Consider the following 21193-nt stretch of genomic DNA (forward strand, 5'->3'; position numbering starts at 1 on the left):
AAAAATGGCCCTTTATAACAGGCTTATCACAACAGACCTAAGGACAGCCAAGTTTTAAAGAAACTTGGAAAGGAAGAGGAGAAAAGACAGATCCCTGATGCAGTCTCTAAGGAAGTTTCTCCATACTCTCCAGACAGGGTTTTCTTTGGAGCCCATAATTAACTCTCAACAGCTCCACATCTACCCAGTGACTGTTATATCACTCCTCCTCACAGGGCATCAAACATCCTTCCCATTCCCTAGGCCCTACCACAGCAAGACAGACTTTGACATATTTTTGCTCTTAAACAATGCATGAGCTGAAGAAGATACATCAATGTGCCTTTGGGTGCATAAGGGTCAAAAAAACAGCAACAGAAGGAGTGAAAACATGTTACACACATCCCATGAAGAACAAAACTGAGCTGGAAAGCTGTTTTTCACAATAACATGATTGTTATTTACCTGAGGCTAGACAAGAATCAGACCACAGAAGAGCTTGTGGCTGTTTAAGAGACAGAAGAAACCATGTTTACCTCATATAGCATGAGTCGAACGTCTGCTTGCTGGCTCAAACATCGCCTCAGGCTGCCCAGGATTTCTAGGCAGAAGGCCTCATTAGCTGCAGAATTATAGCAGGCATGAACATCTGCCTGGACCTGAGAAGGAACATTAGTCAAGTTATACTGGTTACAGTATCACAACACAGGAGCAAGGTGATAAGGGTCTGGCCCCTGAGCAATCACTGAGATAGTCCTTGTGATGCCAGGCTCCTCGTCATTGTCATGGAGCAGTGGGAATGCCCCCCAGAGCACTGGTGCTCTAAGAGAGAATGGCTCTGAGAAGCAACATCTCCAGGCCAGCTTCTCTTTGCACATTGCACTTCCTAAAGCTTTCCTTACAGGAAGGAAATCCTTGCTGAATTTCCAGCCCTAATCCTTACTAAAGCTGTATTTCCATTCTGGGGGAGCACTTGCCTTTTGAGTTGTTTCAAACAGACACCAGACTGTCTCACATGCCCACACAGAGACTGCAGAACAACACTCACCTGAGTGGCACCGATGGCCTGGCTGCACTGGGAAGAGGACAAGCTGCCCAGAACCTTAAAATTTCTTAACAGGAGCAGAAAGCCAGCAACTGCAGCTTTACGAGCATCGAGCTGCCTGGGAATTGGGACAGGAAAGAGGGTTATGTAAGGAAATGTGGAAGCAAGAAGCTCAGAAGCACATAAAGTATCAACTCAGCAATGAAAAAAAGGCCACAAATACAGAGTGACTGGACTCTGTACAACTGTATTTCCCAAAAGGGCAGTACAGTCCCAAACAGTCTAGAGCTGGGCAGTTTGCTGGAAACTCCCCTGCTCTACACTCTCGCAATATTCAATCTCCTTTCTGTCTTACTATGCTCACACTCAGGGAAAGCCCAAGCCAAGACCCAAGATATTAAATATCCCTTGAAAGCTGGGAGAGTGTCACAGACCTCAGAGTTGGAAAATTCCTAATAAAAACCTGGTGTTTTGCTTTACTCACAGAAAAGCCAAGTCTTTCCCAAGACCAAGTCCCTTGCCTTGAAAAATAATCTTAAATTTTGAATTCTATATACATAACCAGGCAGCCAGTGGCCAACAAAATGCAGTCTACAATCACAGCAGGATGGTTTGCTCAAAGAATGACCAAGAGATCAGAGGGAACATGGCAGCTCAGCATTTTGATCAGTGGCTCCTTCCAGACCCTCCCTAGATGTATTTAGCTGTGAAATTGGTTTTAATTTTGCCTAAGTATTTGGAGTTCCCAACAGATTTCTGCAAAGCCCATTCATTCAGGTGGGGGCTGGGATTTGTGTCTCAGTTTAGTGGAGCTGTGACTGTACCACAATTCCAGGCTAAAGGGACAGGAGATGTCACTATCCAGTTATGGGAAGAACACTGTAAGAAGATACTTAGCCCAAAATAAAAAATACTTCTGCTCCAAAAACATTAATGAGTTGTAGAATTTTTTTCAAAGAATCCTCTCCCCGGCTTACCTGGAAAAGATAGCTTTTTGGAGAACAAGTATCAGGGAGTCCCTCACTGACATGCTGACTTTGAGCAGAGGCTGGAAAGGAAAATAACCTTTGGAGAGAAAAGCACTAAGGCATGCCAAGCCCTTGGGGCATATGAGCTCATCTTCCTCAGGCCCATCTGGCCCTGTATTTCCAGTACTGTCATCAGTACAGTAGGAAGACCAAAACATTTTAAAATAGACAAGAAAACCCATAGAGCTGTGACAGTGAGACACCTTAGCAGGTTAGTGAGGACACAGGGCAAGGGCTTAGGAAAATAACTGTTATGCCCAGGTTGGAGAAAGCAGGTGAAAGCTAAAACACCAGGGCAGTAGCTCAGCCCAGGCAAAGAGGAACACTAACATGGAGCTTGGAAGGAGAAAAATCAACGTGACAGCTACAGCTGTTCAGCTAAACACTGTGGACTTAGTTTTCTACAGGGTGCAGCATCTGGGCATCTTCCAGATGAAAGGTCAGCACAGAGCAGTTTTGGTCCTGTGCCAGACCACACCATATGCTTTTTGCTAGAGGGCACATGCAAATCCATGCTTGAAGAACAGTTCCATGCTACACCAAACAACCCACAGCAGAGAATGAAGGCTTATTTCATGAGGAGGGTTATCAGATCATGCATATAATTGCGGCCCAGAGCTGTCACTGGAACTAAAGTAGCAAGGAGATCCATGGAGAAATGCAAAGCTTTACCTGAACTGCCCGGAGAAGCCCTTGCACTGTGTCAATGGGCAGAAAGGACAAATTGTCAAAGGTCTCTGTGACTTTGGAGGATGAAGTCTGAAGCACGAGAGGAGCAGACACAACAATACTGGACAGCAAGTCTGAAAAATAAAAGGACAAAAAGAACAGCTGACTTGTGTCAAGGGGCCAGAAAAGCCTGAGCAGAAGATGTCTGTAGAGCTAACAATTATAGATTAATCAAAGACCTTCCATGACAAAGAGAGATCATTGACAAACTGAGCCTACTATAGACAACAAGCACTAAAATTGTTCCCAACCCAGCTGAAGGGCCTCACCCCACCAGAGGGCACTGAGATGCAAGGGAAGAGGCTGCAGCACTGACATCCCAGCAGCCCCAGTGGCTCCCGAGCCCAAGGACGGGAGAAGGCAAGGCTGGGAACGTGGAACAGGCAACTGACTGATGATTCTGATTTTCTGTGCGTCAGCTGTTCCATGGCAACTGCCTGCAAACATATTTTTCACCTGTGATGAATACAAGGCAATCTGATGCAGCTCATACCTCAGTCAGAGGAGAAGGAACAACTGATTTTTTTGGCTTCAGGTCACTTCTGCAGGTGCTTCAGAAACCAAATCACATCCTGGGCTGCATCAAAAGCAGCTTGGCCAGCAGGCTGAGGGAGGGAATTCTCTCCCTCTACTCCACTTTGGTGAGAGCCCCCTTGGAGTACTGTGTCCAGCTCTGGGGTGCTCAGCACAAGCAGGACAGACACCTGCTGGAGCAGGTTCAAAGGGGCACAAAAATACTCAGAGGGCTGAAGCACCTCTGCTACTGAGATGGGCTGAGAGTTGGGGCTGGTCAGCCTGGAGAAGCCAACTTTGGGGAGACCTTGCTGCAGCCTTTTGGTACTTAAATGGGGTTTATAAGATGGGGACAGACTTTTTAACAGTAGCTGTTGTGGTAAGTAATTTTAAACTAAAGGTAGATTCAGAGTGGATATAAAGAAGAAATATTTTTACAGTGAGGGTGGTGAAATATTGGCACAGGTTGCCCAGAGAGGTCGTGGATGTCCCATCCCTGGAAACATTCAAGGTGAGGTTGGATGAGGCTCTGAGCAACCTGGTCTAATGGAAGATCTCCATGCTCATTAGTCCAAGGCAGTGGACTAGGTGACCTTCAAAGGTCCCATCCAACCCAAACCCAATTCTGTGATTCTATAATGAGTTTTGAGGAGCTGTGTTGTGACTGTCCACAGAACAGAGCACATTTCTCTCTCTTTTCTGTTACCTATGAAGTGGCTGACAGGAGACGCTGCTTTTGTGAGGACTCTATTCAGGACCTGCTCAAGAATATCACTTCTGATGGGCTCATGAACCTGAATGAGGAAGAACAATAAATAAAAATCAAAACCTTTAAGATATTCCTGTACTTCACAGCACAGGCATTGTACAGTACAAAGCAAATCCAGATCTGACAGGTAAGCAAGGATGGTCCCCAGAAGTCCCCTTTCAGCTAAATCCAGATTGATTCAGACTTCATCCCAAGACAATCAGAACCAGCACATAAAGGCACACACAGTACACTCTGAACATAACAGTTACAGTCGTCTATGGGATCAAAATTTACCAGTTTGGTGAAGATGAATGGGTTTCAATCCCACCTTGTCAGATTTTATTTGTACCTCTGAATTTCTCTACCTTCCCTACCTCTGCAGTTTCTTGGAAACTGTAATACAGTTTATAATAATAGGGATTACACAAGTATCATGACAGCTGGAACAGATTAGAATTTGGTCTTCATGAGGATAGCCTCTTCCAGCTGGAAAGGGTCAAATAGGAGAAAAATCTAGTATTGTTTGCAAAACACTCACAATGGACTTAGCAGGCAAGGTTTTGACACTATTTACCAGGATAGAATAAGAACAAAAATTTGGTGGTTTTCCTCCCACCAAAAATAACCTTCTCCAAAACCTACATTACCTTAAATGTTTCCAGCAGGATACTTGCTCCCAGTCTGCAAGCCTGCTGCGCTGGCATTTTTGAAAGGCCATAATTGTTATCAGCAGCTTTTCCTCCAAAGGGCTTTTTTGGTTCATAGGATTCCATTAGGCTGAAGCCAAGATCCACCAAGCCCTGAGTAACATGGTCCCAACCAAATGCACTGAGGAAAACATTAAATAGATGAGGAAAGAAACAACTTAGTCATAGGAAAGTCTGGATTAGAGCTGAGCTAAAATCTTGTGCAGTCATTTGGACCTGTGCAGTCCAAAGCAGCAGTGAGAGACACCTGATGACAGCAGGGAAGATGACAGCCCTCACAACCCTGTGGCTGTCCTCAGGTTGAGGGACAGGTGCTCAGCACATCTCTGCAGTCCTGGTTCTCCATCAGAATTCCTTTCCAGCCCAAAGGTTTCCTCACCATTGGGAATGATGTGCCCTCAGGTCTGACCTGAACATAACAGCAGGCTACAGTTGGAATGCATGAGTACCCTACTGATGTCAAGATCTTCAAGTTGGAGAAAAAGAGAAGAGGAATGCCTCCCATCAAACTGAAGGACAACTGGTGACAGACCAGAGCTATCCCACAGGATGTTTAAAGGACTAACCAGTGAACCTACTCCTCATCCCTTGATCAGAACACAAACTACAGCCAGGAGCATGACTCATACTGAAGATTAGGCCCTGATCAGTTTAGTCCTTTGTACCACCAGAGCCTGAGATTTGAGGTAGAAGGAGCAGATTTATACAGCTGCCTGTTGTTGTTTGGCTTTTTTTTTTTAATTCACTAATATAAAACTGGGATAAAACCTTTGGATTTTGACACTGATCCCTGCCAGCACATGGTCAGAAGTATTAAGCATCCTAGAGTGTTTTAACAAAGCTGAAACTCTCCCCACTTCTAAAGCCCGTTGAATGTTCTGCAGCACGTGGAGCAACTCACCTATTTTTCACCACTTCCAGAATGACAGCAGTTATATCATATTGTTGAGGAAACAAATCCTGCAGAAACTTGGAGGCCTGAAGGAACTGCAGGTCCTTGCAGCTTCTTGTGATTGATGTTTTCAAGAAATCAAATATCTGGAACGTAGAATCATTACGTGTGAGGAAATGATCTTTGAAATGGGACCTGTATAGTCTTGGGTATGTTCCAGTAAGAGCACCAGCCCGACACAAGTTCCACTACAGCCTGCCAAAAATCTTAACTCACTTCTTTGTCAGGACAAATGCACCAGTCTCATTAAGTGCCTCAAGGAGGGTGACTTGCTGCCAGATGCTCTTCATGTGGCCACCACAGAGCCAAAACATTAGAAAAATAGACTGCTTTTCTTCTCATCCTACAACACCAACCCACAGGAATCACTGCTCTGGAAAGTTGTGCTCTGGGGTCTTTTACAGTGTTCAGTAAAGTACAGCATACCAATGATCTAACTGCCTACCCACGAGCATCCTGAAACCATTTTAAGGCTAACTCTGATGGGACTCTGACCTAACCATTTTCCTTCCTTTCCTTTACAGGGAATCCTTTCCTTTACAGTGCATCCCCATGGAAGCTCTCTGCAAGGTTATCAAGCACATACCTGCTCTTGCAGTCTGTGTTTTACAGCAACTGACAGCAGAAGAGCCACGCTGAAGGGACACAGGGCTCTACCAGGGTCCTTCTGTTGCTCAGTCTAGGAAACAGCAAGGAGCAATGAGAAAACTTGTTGTCTTTACTGAAACACCCTGGAAATTCAGGCAGCCATCAGGCACATGTCTCTTTAAACATATCACAGCACTCCCTAAAGAGAACGTGACTGCAGTCATAAAAATTATTAAATCCCTTGTCCAGATAATAAATTAAATTTTTAAACCCTGCTTCAGTATCTTCAAGAACAGTGGCTGCTCCATCTTTGCCATACCTTCAGATGTCTAATTAGCTCCTCACCCAGGTCCTGGTCCAGGTTGATGACAGAAACAATGTGGAGAATAACGGTGCCTTCCACGTGGCGGAGCTGGTCCAGGGGCATTGTGGCCACCTCAAGGTCCACTGACCTGTAAGTTTTACCAGAAAATAAAAGCCAGAAATCATTCCTTATGGATCAAAAAGGATGTTCTTGTACAAGGTTTAAGTGTTCAAATTCAAGGAGCCCTGGGCAGGAGCAGTGTGACTACAAATACCCAGGTATTAAAGAGAGGGGCGACAGAGCAAGAACTTACTCTGGAACCCTCTGTTCTTCCTTCTGTCTCTTATCCAGCTGATTGAAAAAACTGATGATTCCTTCCAAAACAGTCTTCTTACTGCCCTGCAAGGCAGGACATTACATTAAGCCATTGCAGGGTCTGCAGTATCCCAGAGAACAATACTCAATTCCCACACCTATCACAAATCTCAGGGTATCCTTCATTTCTCTCCATAAATTGCTAAGGCAGGCGAGCACTCCTCTATGGCTCACTTCCAGATTTCCAGTTTTCATATTTCTTTTGACTGCACTTATTTCTTTTGACTGCATTATAGAATAGCTGGAAGAAACTCAAGCTGTCAGGTGTTCTGATTGTCTTTTTTTCTTCCTTTTGAAGTTGTTATTAATTAGAAAGGACCCTTTATGTTTTAATCAATTGGGAAGGCTTTCAAATTCCTAACCTTAAATCTAACAATACATTTTGGCCAGTGGACCCAAATGACCCTCTATAACGCATATATAATTTGTCTTTGGATCATTTTGGCATTGACTTGGTCCTAGATGAAGCAAGAAAAAGAGCCAGATCACCCTGTCAAAGGGCAGAGATGTCCCTGACAGCCTCTGCTCTGGAGAGGAGCACAGGAGATGACACATTCCCAGTACAAGTCAGACTACAGCCCAGTAGACAATCACAGTGCATGAGCTATTATTGTAGCATGCAGATCACAGAGTGTGAGCAAAACCACACTGAAAGAAAAACAGTCCTCTCTGCTGTCTGTTAGCTCTGTGCTCATCCCTTATTTCCCAAAGGTTTGCTTCTTTTCCCACAAGGAAGACTAAGATCCCATCTTTCTCTGAGCAGTCAGCTTCTTCAGGCTAGAGGGAGTTAGAGGAAACAAAACCTACTGGTGTTCTATTGTGTCCCTACAGCATGGTTTGGGAACAATCAGAATCCCTGCCAAAATCCAGACTACAGATCACTCTGGACATTTTCTTTCTGTTAGACTAAACCTGGGGGAAATCCAGCTCCTGAGAGCTTTTACCTTTGCAGAAAGGAGGAGCAGCTGATAGACCAGAGGGGGAATTTCCTGCAGGTCTAATTTGGAGAACATCCTGAGGACCTTTTCCACAACAAACTGCAGTTCCTCTCCTGATAGTGGAATATCCCTGTTGAATTAAAGACTTTTTTTTATAAATTTATTTGCCGAGATTCACTCACACATGGAATAAAAACCATGCTGCCATGCCCAGATGTGTTTTGCATCCAAATCTGGTGTGGATGCTCACTGACCAACCATCCACGGTGTTTTGCCTGGTATGGTGTTTTGCCTGTTTGTACTTGCCCCAAATTGCTTATGAAATAGGACACGGACAGGACCATGGCACAAGTTGATGTTGAAGAGAAAAAGAATTACCTGAACATGTTGACAAGATGTATTACACACCGAGGATCCCACCTGGTAAAACAAAGATATGTTGGAAGATTGAGAACAAGCTGAACTATTATTTAGCTCTTCCCTCCTACACCATTATTCAATGTCACCACTTCCCTGTTACATTCTGATACTAAAATTAGAAGCCAGATTTCCACTAGAAATCATCAGTACCAACCCAACCACCCACATTTCCATAGTTCTGAACTGCCCCAGCCCCTTTAATAACAAATGCCAGAAAAGGAATAAAAACAAGCACTTCCTGAGACCAGTTCTTGCAGCACAAGATCTGGGAACAGGCTGCTCCCTTGCTTTCCCAGCTAGAGAAGACACTGTCACAGAGGACACAGATTCAAGGGTGACAAGACACACAGCCCATGGTGATGCCTTTTTCCAAGCACAATGTGAAACACAATATTTTGCCACGTAACCAAGACCTGCCAGACATACGCACTTGCTGGAGCAGAGGGTATTTATCAGCTGTTTCTTGAACTCTTCCCCATTCAGTTCACCTGAAAAAGCAAGAGTCTTAGGAGCTGATTCCAGAGGAAGGGAGGACAAGATGCAGAGAAGGAGCTGATAGGGGATTACCTTTCCCATAAGCCAGGTTCTCCTTTGAACTGGCCAGGGCCGTGAGAACAGTGGAAAACAGCTCCAAGGATTTCCCATTGGTCAGGCTGCCCCCTTTAATGACATCCACAAACAGGCTGGCAAGCTCTGCTAATGCGTGGCCTGGCAGCTGGCGGGCCTGAGAGAACATACAACAGGAGAGAGCCTGAGGCAGTACACAGAATTCCACATAAACATCCAAACTGTCACCAAAACCCAGCAGAAGACAGAATTCCTTACAGGGAAATGCTCCCTTTAAAGGAAAATTCAGCCCTGAGATCTCTGTTTTGTACTGTTCTTTACAGAACAGAGCAATAAACCAAGATTATGTGATTATAGGTTTAGAGTTTTGAGCCTAAGATTAAATATCTAAAGATAATCAAGTTCACACACAGAGCCAACTCCAACACCAGCTAATTTAGTCTAGGGAAGATCTATGGAAAGGATACAACTAATTTTCCTCAGTGGCTTAGTGAAGAATCTCAATTTTCATATTAAATTACACTCAGCAGAGCCCAGGAAAGGCAGCCCAAAGGAGCTTTACCTCCAGCATCAGCAGTCCTATGATTTCAGACACCTTGCCCAAATGCAGGTCCCCTGACTCCACTAGCGGGACGCAGTGCTTGTAAACCTGGAGTCTCCTGAGAACACCGCTTCTCTGGGAACAGGGGGAGCCTTAAAGCAAGCAAACAGAGGGACAAGAGAGTGGGGAGAAAAGTTATGTGAGTAACATGTTGCAAAACGACAGGAAATCAGCAGGAATAAACTGTCACCTGGCTGCAACTTCCTATTTTACCTATCTGGCAAAATAAATATAAAACCCCAGAGAACAGGAAATGAGATACTTGGACAAAATAGTCGGCCACCCTGTTACCACATCCTGTGGTTCACTCAGCCTGCAGCCAGAGCCCGGGAAGCGTCAAAACTTTGAGAAGCCAGATTTCCTGTGAAATAGCTCTCACCTGGCCAGCTCAGCGCTACTGCAAGGCACCTAAGGGCTCTCAAAAGCAGATCGCACTTACCCCGGGCTCCAGTCCAGTTTGCTATCTCCCCGCATGTATTTTGGATGTCGTGCTTCCCCGTGACAGCCCTGACGAGCGGGTTTCTTACCACAAGTGGCAATTCCCTGTGCTGCTGAGCGCTTTCCTGTGCGCTGCACCCACCGGCCCGGGCTGGGGCCGCAGCCCCCGAGCGCAGCGCACACAGCACCCACCTTTGAAGATCCCTCTCAGCAGAGCCGCCGTCTCCCTTCCCTTCAGGGCCTGCCTGGTCACCATGTCGCCCAGCTGCAAGACAAGGGGACGCTGTGAGCCGCCCGCCCGCGGCGCATCCCCGCTGCCCGCCCGGCCCGCGGGCACCGCGCACCTCGCCCTCCGCCAGGCTCTGCAGGGCCTCCTGCAGCCGCTCGGGGCCCTCCTCGGCCGCCAGCGACAGGATGCGCTGCGCCATGGGGCCGGGGAACGCCCGGGGACCGCCCGGGACCGCCGGGCCGCGGCTCCGTGCCCCGAAATTCCCGCCCGGAAGTGGCCGCGCGTCACCCGGGGAACAGCTCCCGCCCCCGGCGCGCTGCCCGCCCCGCCCGCGGGGCCGCCGGTTCGAGTCCCGCGGGGAGAGGCAGCGTGCGGGGCAGTGTCCCTGAGTCACAGGGTGGGTCAGGGAGGGACCGCCCGGGGTCACCTGGGCAGGACTCCCTGCTCAAGCAGGGTCCTCCTAGAGCACCCGGCACAGGATTGCAGCCCGATGGTGCTGGAATATCTCCAGTGAGGGAAACTCCACGGCCTCTTCTCTGGGCATCCTGTTCCGTAGTGGCTGGGCAGTGAAAACCTCACTGGAGTGGGGTGCACAGCCCGGGGAACTGGCTGGGTATCGGGGGTACCAATGCACTTTATGGGGTGCACAGCCTGGGGGACCGGGTGGGTATCGGGGGTACCAATGCGCTTTGTGGGGTGCACAGCCTGGGGGACCGGCTGGGTATCGAGGGTACCAATGCACTTTGTGGGGTGCACAGCCTGGGGGACCGGCTGGGTATCGCGGGTACCAATGCACTTTGTGAGTTTGGCACTAAGTGCCCATCAGGGCCACTCCGCATCGGTAGCGAGTGCCACCCACGTGCGGCTCGGATAGGTTCGAGTAAACCCCTTAATGCCGGGGGACACGAGGGGTGTAGCGTACCAGGAGGTGTAGCCCGCCTTTGAGCAGCGGGATTTGGCCAAATGATCCGGTGCCAGCGCAGCGTGGGAGATTTCGCAAGCCCCGTGCTCACGTGGAGCGGGAGTTGATGGTGCTGAGCGAAGGGAGCGGGTCTGACATGGGGCTGGGGGCAGGGGGATAACCAGACCTGGAAGGGAGATGTGCTTAGGGCTCTGTCACAGTGCATCAGGGACCCTGATGCACAGTGCATCCCCTTGGGACTGTTTACCCAGGACAAAACACTCGCTTTGTGATGCCAGGGGTTGTACATGTGTCTGCAAAACGATTTCACCTGTGATGACCGTGCTGGCCATGATGCCCAGGTGCCCCAGGGATCAGAGATTCACTCTGGCACCCCAGAGCATTCATTATTGGGTCTATTTGGGAAAGCCCATGCTGATGATGTCCCCGTTATGCACTCTTTTGCGCTGATCTGCACACAAGGTCCAGTGTGCTGTAGGAGGGAGCTGAGCCTTGCACCAGGTTCAGCTGGTGTGGGAAGGGGATGGGAGGGCGGGGGTCTCCTCTGAAGAGCAGTGCACAGTGCCTCAGGCTGCAGTGGCATTGCTCAGGGTTTTGGCACAGGTCCAGATTTTCCCTCAGCAGCACCCCAGCCTTTCATCTGGAGTCTCGTGCCTTCCTCCTCCTCCCTCCCTCACATCAGGGTCTCAGCTCCGCTTGCAGGACAGCCCTGTGTGGAAACCAAATCCGTAAATCCCAGAGGCATTACAAAACATGCCTTGTGTAAGCCCCTTCAGCCCTGCTCTGGTGCTTAGCCCGGCCCTGCCACCTCCCCAAAATCCCCATCATGGTAAGAGCCTGGCCAAGCTCCTCTCCTGGGCTTGAGCACAGCTCCATCCTCTCCACATCTTCACACAGCTCCCACAACCCTTGACCCAAAGAATTAAGGCTGCAAGGGCTCTCCTGCCCTATGTAGCTTCAGCATGCTGGGGCATCCCAGAAAACCCATTTTGCCATCCTGCCGCACCCACATGTGGACGGAGCTTTGTTTCTTCAACATCTCAGGACTCTCCTCCCTTATGGGTCTGTGGCATCTCCAGTTCTCAGAGCTCTGAGCAGTCAATCATCACTGGAGGACATTGTAGAAATTTTGCCTGTGTCTTTTTTTTTTTTTTTAAGCTGAAAGGGGCCTTGTATGGATGTTGGTTTGGGAGGCCCCTTAGGGGAGGAATTGGAGAGCCCCAGGAGCATCCTCTGCCATAGACCCATCCCCACAGCCAGACCCTGCCCACACGGCCAAATTCACAGCAGGACCTTGCCAGGGTTTTTGGGGCAGGAGCTGGGGAAGAGACCTGTCCTGCTCACCCCGGGGAGCAGGCCGGGATGGCAGGCTGCCCACCCCCTGCCTCTGCCCCTGCCCCGTGCTAATGAGCGAGTTACACAACAAGGAGCTTTTATACTTTGTTAATCGGGTCCGGCATCCAGCCCGCCTCTCCACGCACGCTCTGGCTGGCCGTGGAACCCCAGCTCCCTCCTTCCCTCTCCTCAGCTGCCTTTTGTAATGTTTTAATGGGGTTTCTTTCCTGGGCTGGGCTGACTTAATTGCAAAGCTGCAGTGAGTTGATGCCTTGTGACGGTCTAATCCCAACCCGGTGACTCTACAAAGCTTTCGCCCGGCTCCCTCGCTGCTCCACTCCGGCCTCGCCATCCCTGCTCCCATCCCAGCTCTGTGCACTGACCTGCTCAGGACACTTCAGCTCTTCCTCTTCCTGGTGAGTATCCAGGACATTTTTCAACTGAAAGAACTGCGTTGAAGACCATCAACCTCACTCAACCTGGCACCTCCAGAGCTTGAATTGGTTTCGATGCCTATCCCTTCCCCAGGAGGTGGAGGGAAAGAGGATGCCCTGGGAAATGGGTGAGCTGGAGGCAAGCATCCCTCACACAGCCTGGGCTTGGAGCTGGTGCTACAGCCAGGCAGGGGTGGATGCTGGAGGCAGGATGAAGGCAGCCCTCCTCCTCATGGATGGGAACAAGGTGTTTCACCCAGGCTGCGTTGGAAAGGTGCTGAGAGGTTTATAGCCCAGCCTTTCAGTTGGTGGAGCAGTGAGACTTGAGAGTTTGGGAAATACTTTGAGGATGAGTATTTATTTTGGTAATATTATTTATTTTGGTAGTAGAAATAAAAGGATGAGCTGGCTGCCTGGCCAAAGTTGGATTACTCGCCTCTGCCAATGTGAAGGTGGTCTGAAACCACCTGGGTGAGCACAGCCTGAGATGCCCCCAGCCCAAAGAGGAAAGGCAGAGGGAGAAAAACATGTGAAGGTATCAGATGATCAATACACAGATTCTCCAGGCTGCTCAGCCTCCTTGGGCAGGCAGAGATGCAGGCAGTAGGTGATGGAGCTGAGGAGGGTTGGGAGTGTCCTCTGGACACTCACTTCTGCCCCCGTCTGTGCAAGATGTCAGGGAATGGGGCACAAGGGGGCCGTGGAGACCATTTGGATCCATGCTGATTCCTCCTTCCCTCTGCCAGTGTCCTGCTGCTGACAGAAGACAGAGGACAGCATGTCTGCAGTTGTGAGTACTGTCCCCACGCTGCCCCATCCTCTGGGCCCTGACCATGCCCTCCCTGCAGTGCTGGGATGGGATGCACAGGGTGCACCTTGGTCCGAGCAGAACACAGTCCATCCCTATCCCACTGCACCTCCTTGGGTGCACGTGTGGGGCCTCTCCCCTTCCCCATAGCTCCCAAGGAGATTTGCAGTGGGGCAGGGAGCTGGGGGGCTGTCTGGGGAGCCCCCACATGCTCTCCTCCCCCCAGACGGGCACGTTCCGCATCGTGTCGGAGGAGGAGCAGGCGCTGCGCTCCAAGCTGGAGCGCCTCACCACCAAGGACCACGGCCCCGTCTTCGGGAGGTGCGAGAAGATCCCCCCACACACCCTGCAGAAGGTGAGGCAGCTGTGGGGAACGAGGGGAAGGTGCAGCCCGAGGCTCCTGCTCCTCAGGGGCCAGAGGAGACTCTCTGCTGTCTCTTGCACTGGGGGGGACGCACTCACCGAAATGTCTCCGGGCTGGGGATTGAGTGACCCTGCCCTCTTTATGCCGGGATGCTGCAAGGAGCTTTACTGTCCTCCCCCAGTGTTTGGGTGCCTCCACGACCCCCGGGGTGTTTTAGCGTGTGTGCCCATCACTGGGTGCCCTCTCTGCTCCCCCCAGGCAAAGGACGAGCTGAACGAGACGGAGGAGAAGAGGGAGGTGGCGGTGAAGGCGCTGCGGGAGCTGGTGCAGGAGCGGGCGGGCGGCGAGGACGTTTGCCAGAAGGTGGCCGAGAAGGTGCAGGAGAGGGACGACTCCTTCTTGCTCCGCTTCATCCGCGCTCGCAAGTTCGATGTCCACAGAGCCTACGACCTGCTGAAAGGTGGGCAGGGCTCCTGGGCTGTGATGCTGGGTACACATCCCCCAGCAGCTCCCCGTCCTGTGCTGGTGCCTCCTAGCCCAGACTGGGCTGTGCTGGCAGAGCAGGACCCTGACATAGGAAGGGAATGAAGAGAGGGGGTAAACAGAAAAAGTCAGGGTTTGAAGAGAGGGGAAAATTAGAAAAATAGGGTTGAGGGGCTGAAAGGAGCTGGGATGGGGAAGGAAATAAATGAGGGTGACACCAGGCATCCCGCAGCACCAGGACAGTCCCATTCCTTACAAGTTTACCCAAACAAAATGGAAAAAATTCTCAGATTTGGTGATGGTTTAATTTGTGCAGTCAACCCAGCTGGCTTGGGCTGGCATCCCCTTGAGACCCCCATGGCCTGTACATGTCCTACACTCCCCTCTCTGTACCCCTGTAAGGAGCCAGTTCTGCACCCTCTTGATGCTTCTGTGCACGGTGCCTGGGGATCTTTGCACCCCTGGGGCACCTCTAGGTCAGGGGACAGGTTGGGGTGCTTGTGGCACCCTCTGCTCACACTGAGAGTGACCCAGAGGGATGGAGGGGAGGCAGAAGGGCAGCCCAGAGGGTGGCTGCTGTCTGGAACCTGCCTGGCTCCAGCTCTGCTCTTCTTTGTGTCAGCTTCGGGGATAATGAGTTGTAATTATCAGTGCTGGCTCTCAGACGAGCTGTTTTGTTTGCCTGCATTTTCCCAGGAAGAAATTCCTTATTTTGTGCCTGCAGGGTGCCAAGAGAGGATAGATGGGGGTTTTCACCCAAACAGGGAGGAAGGGGAGAAGGGAAGTGAGAGGGGAAATTACTTTATCTACTTGTTAAGGTGTTGGAGAGAAAGCAGGTGTGGGAAGCTCCTGGCAAGGGAAGGGATAACACCAAGCATGCTGGGGCTGGTCTGTGGCTGAGCTTCTCCTTCCCCCTTTGCTTTCCCTCTTTGCTTTCCCTCTCTCCTCCTCAGCTGGAGGAGACCTGATCCATGTGGGCCACGGGCAGACCTTTCCACAGCTCTTGGGCTCTGACATCTCACCATCACCAGCCCGTCCTATCTCTGGCAGCTCCCCCAGCTTCCTGAGGCTGGGCAAGCAGCCAGTTTTCCCAATGTTTGCCTCTCTCCAGGCTATGTGAACTTCCGGCAGCAGTACCCCGAGCTGTTTGACAACCTGAGCCCCGAGGCCGTGCGCAGCACCATCGAGGCCGGCTACCCCGGCATCCTGGCCAGCAGGGACAAGTACGGCCGCGTGGTGATGCTCTTCAACATCGAGAACTGGGATTACGAGGAGATCACCTTCGATGAGGTGAGCCCAGCTCAGAGGCTGCTCCCACAGCCGTGGTCCTGCTTTCGGGCTTGTCCCGCTCGGCACTCTGAGCACAGCCTCCTTACACACTCACATGAATCTGTCCAGCATTACAGGTGGAAGTAAATCTGTAGCCCTTTGAATTTGTCCTTTGAGGGAACCTGGGAGAGGGTCTGCCACCCCAAAGGATGCAGTGCAAGATGCGTGCCAAATTCAGGGTGTGCATCCCCCAGCCCATGTAACATGGGCTGAAGAAAGGCACCACACCATTAAATCAAGGGCAGAGGAGGAAACTGAGGCATAGGGCTTGGAAAGGGCTTCTTGGCAAAGAGGTTCCAAGCATGAAACTCACAGCTTCTCACAGTTTCCTTTTCTGCTCAGCTCTGAATCTGGTCTCAGTGTATCACTGATAGAAATCTTATGCTCATGATTTTAAAAGAATGTGGTCCTGATTTCAGAGCTCTCTCTGCTCTAAAATCTGGGGGCTGGCTGTGGCAAGCAGGCAGGAGACCAACAGGCCCTGGATAACACTCCATGGGACTCTTCCTGAGTAGCCCCTAGCGTCCATGGGAGGTGAGACCTCATACAAGACCCTGCCGTCTCTCCTCTCCATTAGATCCTTCGTGCTTATTGCATTATCTTGGAGAAGCTGCTGGAGAATGAGGAGACCCAGATCAATGGGTTTTGCATCATTGAGAACTTCAAGGGCTTCACCATGCAGCAGGCATCAGGGATCAAACCCTCCGAGCTCAAGAAGATGGTGGACATGCTGCAGGTGAGGTGGCAAAGGGGACCCTGGGGAAGCAGGGAGCTCAGAGGCAGGGCTAACAGGGTTTGGGATTGCCACTATGCTGGAACAATTAGAAAGCATGGTGGAGAGGCTCTTCCCCATCACCCTCTCCCTGCCTTGCCAGCTTAATTGGCTTAATCCTGCAAAATTTTCCCCACCCCATCTCCCTGCCTTCTCAAATGGCTGATCAGAAGCAGTACTACCACTCCTTGCAGCATCCTAGGGCATGGCCTGGAGGGCTTTCCTCATGAGCCTCTCAGCCCAGCCTGGTCCAGGCTGGACAGAGACTCACAGGCACTCCAGGATTTCTGCTCTTGGACCAAATGCCAAAGACACTCAGTCTTTCTCGTGGGGTGGGAGTAGTGAGCTGTCTGGGAGGGTCAGAACAGAGAAGGGGACACGGAGCAAGGAGAGCTGTGGCAGTGCTGGTGCATCCATTGCTGCCTGCTCAGACCTGGGTGAGATCTGAGCAAAGGTTAAGATCGCCATCTGTAACCATCTGTGTCTGGGTTTGGGATCCCAGGACTCCTTCCCCGCGCGGTTCAAGGCCGTCCACTTCATCCACCAGCCTTGGTACTTCACCACCACCTACAACGTGGTCAAACCCTTCCTGAAGAGCAAACTGCTGGAGAGGGTGAGTGTGGGGAAGGGACCTGCAGGCAAAGGCAGGTGAAACAGGGTGAAACAGAGCAGCTGGCAAGAGCTGCCCTGGTCCTGTGCCAAGGGTCACTCCCATCTCCCCCCAGGTCTTTGTGCACGGCGAGGAGCTGGAATCCTTCTACCAGGAGATCGATGCTGACATCTTGCCAGCAGACTTTGGTGGCAATCTGCCCAAGTACGATGGCAAAGCAACTGCAGAGAAGCTCTTTGGGCCTCGCATCGAGTCTGAGGACACGGCTCTCTAAAGCAGGAGCCTGCTGCCCTCCCCTGTACCACAGCACCAGAGGTGGCCCTCTAACCCCAGCCACCTCCCTCCTGTAGCATTGGTTGAGTGACTGCTCATGCTGAAGCACCTTGGGTGTGTTGGTCCATGCCTGTCCCTCCTGTCCCCACTCCAGGCAGAGGGCTGTCCCTCCCAGGTACAGCATCCTTCCCTCTGGAGCCAGTGGAGAAAGGAGGCCACCAGCCCTCTCCCACAGCACTGCAAGGGGAAGACAGGAGAGTGTCTGCTCTGGGAAGGGAGGGCTACAGTGAGGGAGAAATAAAGTGTTTAAAGCAGAGCTCTGGTGCCTCGTGGTGAGGAACAGGGGCACAGCTTTTTGGGTGCTGGCTGTGTTGGTGGTTCTAAGGAGACCAGGAGTGCCAGTGTTTGACAGGAGACTCCTGTCCCCTCATCACTGACTACACTTTGGCACCAGGACCAAGGAACTGCCCATCTCCATCCTTCCTGCATTCCAGATCAAGTCCTTTTCTTGCCTGAGAAAGGGCCCCCAGTTCCTCATTACCTGCTCTAACCAGGGAAAACATGCAAACAAAAACCCAACCAAGGTCCCAGGTGGAGCTGTCTGCCCAATTCCTGCTTGGGCAGGGAGGAGAACAGAAGCTGCAGGAGCCATTGGGACTAGGAGATGGATTATCAATCACAAAACAATTGAAAGACAAGCAGATTGTACCCTCCTAAATCCTTCAAAAGCCTCAGCACTGTGGTTTCTCCTAGCACTGCACTGTGAAAAGTCACCATGCAGGGCAAAGGATGGTACCTGTGCAGCAAACAAAGCTGCACCTGATACTAACTTGCACCTTGCTCAGGTGGTGGGAGGAAGGAGGCATAAGGAGCTGCCCCAGGGAAGAGAGTCTGTTCTGGTTCATGAACCAGGCATCTCCTCCAAAGAGCCAATTGAACACCCATTCCCAGACCATCTCCTCCCTTGGCCAGCTGCAGGGCTCAGAGAGGAACAAGTTCCTGGTCTCTGCCCAGGTTACCTTCTCCCTGAGCCTGGTCCCAAGTGGGTCCTCCCAGCTCCACATGGGTCCTTTTCACCAGCCAGATCAGCTCCCCCAGCCAAAGCTGGCTGAGGTGGAGGGTGCTGACAAGAGCAACATTCAGCAGGGCACTGGCTCAGGCTCAAACCAAACAGGAGAGAGGCTCTGAAGCCACAGGGAGGACAGGGCTTGTCTGGGGTTAGATGTTTGCTCCAGCCTCAGCTGCTTGGTGAGTCCATGCATGGAGACTCCCAAAGCCTGGGGCTGTGCCAACTTTGTGCAAAAGTCCAGAGACAGAGCAAAAGGCACTTCTCCACCTCCTCTGGCTCCTTTCTGTACCTGGAGCCATCCCAAGGAAACCACGTGTGACAGCCCTGCAAGCATCAGGCCAGTGCAAACACAACAGCACAGCTTGCCTGGGAGGCAGAGCAATTGCAGCTTGTGGAAACAGAACAAGGGGGAAAAAACTCATCCACAGAGACAGGAGTATCACATTGCTGCCTCTGGGGTTTGGACTGGGATAGTCACAGCTCTTGGGAGGTGCCCGTGGCTGCTCACCATTCCTGTGACAAATTATCATCCAGGAGCTTCCTTTGATAGGGAGACAGAGAGCAGCACAGCAGAGCTGGGAGCTGGGTGACTGAGCAAGGCAGGAAGGAGTTCTGAAGTGGCTCTAACAGCTAATTCACAATAAATTACAGATGAAGGCCATTGTGTCCCACAGAGCACCCAGTCCAGCTACCCCAGCAGGTCACCAGTCCCAGTTACCCTCCACAACTCCCTCCCTTGGGCTGTAGGTAATAAACCACACAGTGGAGAGTTGTTAGGGCAGGTGAGCAGTGCTTTTGTACAGCCTAGGCTCGCAGATGTCACTGTCCTGGCCAGAGGTGCTGGTTTGTGTTTCTTCTGCCAGCAGCTGAAAGATCTGCACTTGCTCTCATATAGGGAAAAACAGCAGCTTCTCTATTCTAGTGGCAAAAATAACTCTTTTTCAGTAGTTTCACAGCAGATGTGCTTTTTTTAAGCTGATGCTGTACCCATTCTCCACCAGAGTGGCATCATAGACCTTTTCTTGGCCAGAAGACAAAAAGCAACCAGGAAAGGCTTGAGCACCACGAGTGCTTGTATCACCTTCCCCCCAGCCAGCTCCCCAAGCTGGGCCTCAGGGAAGACTGAGAGCCTCTGCCAACATATGGAACTTCACACACAGACACTAGCTGTAGCACTGACTTCAATAAGTCCTTTATTTTTAAATAAAGAAACCCCACTGAATCAAAGATAACAAAATTACATTTTGTTTTGCAATGACTTCCATTTTACACCACACAAGAACAAAAATTAAAGAAAAAAATCAAAGACAGTTTTATATATTTATATATAATTTTAAAGGTAAACATCAGCAGATATAGAAAAATTGCATTGCTAGTTGCAAATCATCTCCCCTGCAGCTCTCAGCTCCAGAGAATCTGACTCAGAACATGGCAGCAGGGAGGGTGTCTCAATATACAGGCTTCTTCAGGGCAGCATTTAGAGATAGTTACAACAGAATAAAATTTTGTCAAATTGAAAATATTTTCGGTCAACTGCTCACCAAGACCACTGGAATTCACTCTACCTGTTCTAACACAGCTGCATGAGAAAAACAAGGGCACAGGTCTCCTCTTCCCAAGCTCTTTACACACCTTTTTGGCTAGGAACTTTCAGAGAAAGAGGTTATGCTTTCTCAAGAACAATGGCTAGAGACTGGGAATTACAGTCAAGCTATCATGTAACAATGAGACAATATGCCCCTTTGGAAAGCTGTTGACTTGGGCACAGCAGTAGGATTTGGTTATAACAAATACAAATGAGTTTTGTTTGGCTTTTTTAATTTTAGAGGCTTTCCAGTTGGAAGGGACCATGAGATGGGTCAACATCCCAGCAGAGCTATAGTGGAGATCCAAGAAGAAAATTCTGTATTTCCTCTCTGGTCATGCAAGAACTTTGATTACAATGGGAGCTTGTCAGTCAGACCAAAGCAAAGGTGCTTTGTGCCACCTTTGTACAGATGTTCAGGGTAACTCCAGAAACCCTTCCAGCACAGCATGGAAAGCTGGCAACTGCTTTGAACTCATTGCTGGCACTTGTGCCTAAGATCCCCTGACAGCTGAGGAAGCCCAGGCCAGTGTCACTGCCAGTGAGAAGAGGGTACAGGAGCAGGGCACCCTCCCTTGGTGCTGCTCTGAGGCATTCTAAGCTTGGGAGAAAAACCATGAAGCCCTCACACCTAGAAGGGCTGTTTGCTTTTCACCCAGAAGCCATGGAAGAGACACTGCTTTGAGTCACTGTGGCTCCAGCACCTTCCCAAATGAACCATCCCACAGAAGGGATACAGACATGGAGTATGACTCAAGCCAGAAACAAGATGTTCTTTACAACAAGTGACTTACACAGGCAGCACAAGGCTCAGGCCTTCTCTGGTCTCACAAAGAACAACTGAAGGATTTCATTAAGCTCCAGACAAGCATAGCATTTCCAGAAAAACTTGGAAGCAATCCAGGTGACTAAACTGGTAATTAAGTCCTGAAGATGGTACTCTCTGCTCTTTCCTTTGAGACGTAGCCACTTGAGCAATTTACCTCCAGCTATGCTGCTGGAGTGTCAATAGACAAAAACTTTGGGATTGCAGGATAACAAGTCA

General features: G+C 50.4%; 2 protein-coding genes across 2 annotated transcripts in view; one reads left to right on the plus strand and one right to left on the minus strand.

Annotated features, from left to right (window-relative positions):
- FANCI (FA complementation group I) overlaps positions 1–10363 on the minus strand; it is a gene marked incomplete at its 5' end in the record, with an annotated part of 23370 nt that extends 13007 nt beyond the window's left edge. The window contains 17 exons of the mRNA XM_084213804.1: positions 516–638; positions 1028–1142; positions 2002–2072; positions 2725–2855; positions 4001–4088; positions 4693–4873; positions 5654–5790; positions 6291–6383; positions 6612–6744; positions 6910–6995; positions 7916–8039; positions 8288–8329; positions 8760–8817; positions 8897–9053; positions 9459–9589; positions 10128–10200; positions 10280–10363. Coding sequence (XP_084069930.1) covers positions 516–638; positions 1028–1142; positions 2002–2072; positions 2725–2855; positions 4001–4088; positions 4693–4873; positions 5654–5790; positions 6291–6383; positions 6612–6744; positions 6910–6995; positions 7916–8039; positions 8288–8329; positions 8760–8817; positions 8897–9053; positions 9459–9589; positions 10128–10200; positions 10280–10363 — 1827 coding nt within the window. The remainder of the gene's footprint in view (positions 1–515; positions 639–1027; positions 1143–2001; positions 2073–2724; positions 2856–4000; positions 4089–4692; positions 4874–5653; positions 5791–6290; positions 6384–6611; positions 6745–6909; positions 6996–7915; positions 8040–8287; positions 8330–8759; positions 8818–8896; positions 9054–9458; positions 9590–10127; positions 10201–10279) is intronic.
- Positions 10362–17495, plus strand: RLBP1 (retinaldehyde binding protein 1; the record flags this gene model as incomplete). The annotated part of the gene is made up of 9 exons (XM_084213814.1): positions 10362–10528; positions 10761–10948; positions 11769–11814; positions 13814–14018; positions 14286–14487; positions 15622–15800; positions 16417–16575; positions 17114–17224; positions 17337–17495. The coding sequence occupies 9 exons, from the start codon at positions 10362–10364 to the stop codon at positions 17493–17495; spliced, it is 1416 nt and encodes a 471-aa protein (XP_084069940.1).
- Positions 17496–21193: the final 3698 nt, after the last annotated feature.

Source organism: Fringilla coelebs (genome assembly GCF_963513975.1).
Source record: "Fringilla coelebs genome assembly, chromosome: 12".
In the NCBI taxonomy this organism is placed as follows: domain Eukaryota; kingdom Metazoa; phylum Chordata; class Aves; order Passeriformes; family Fringillidae; genus Fringilla; species Fringilla coelebs.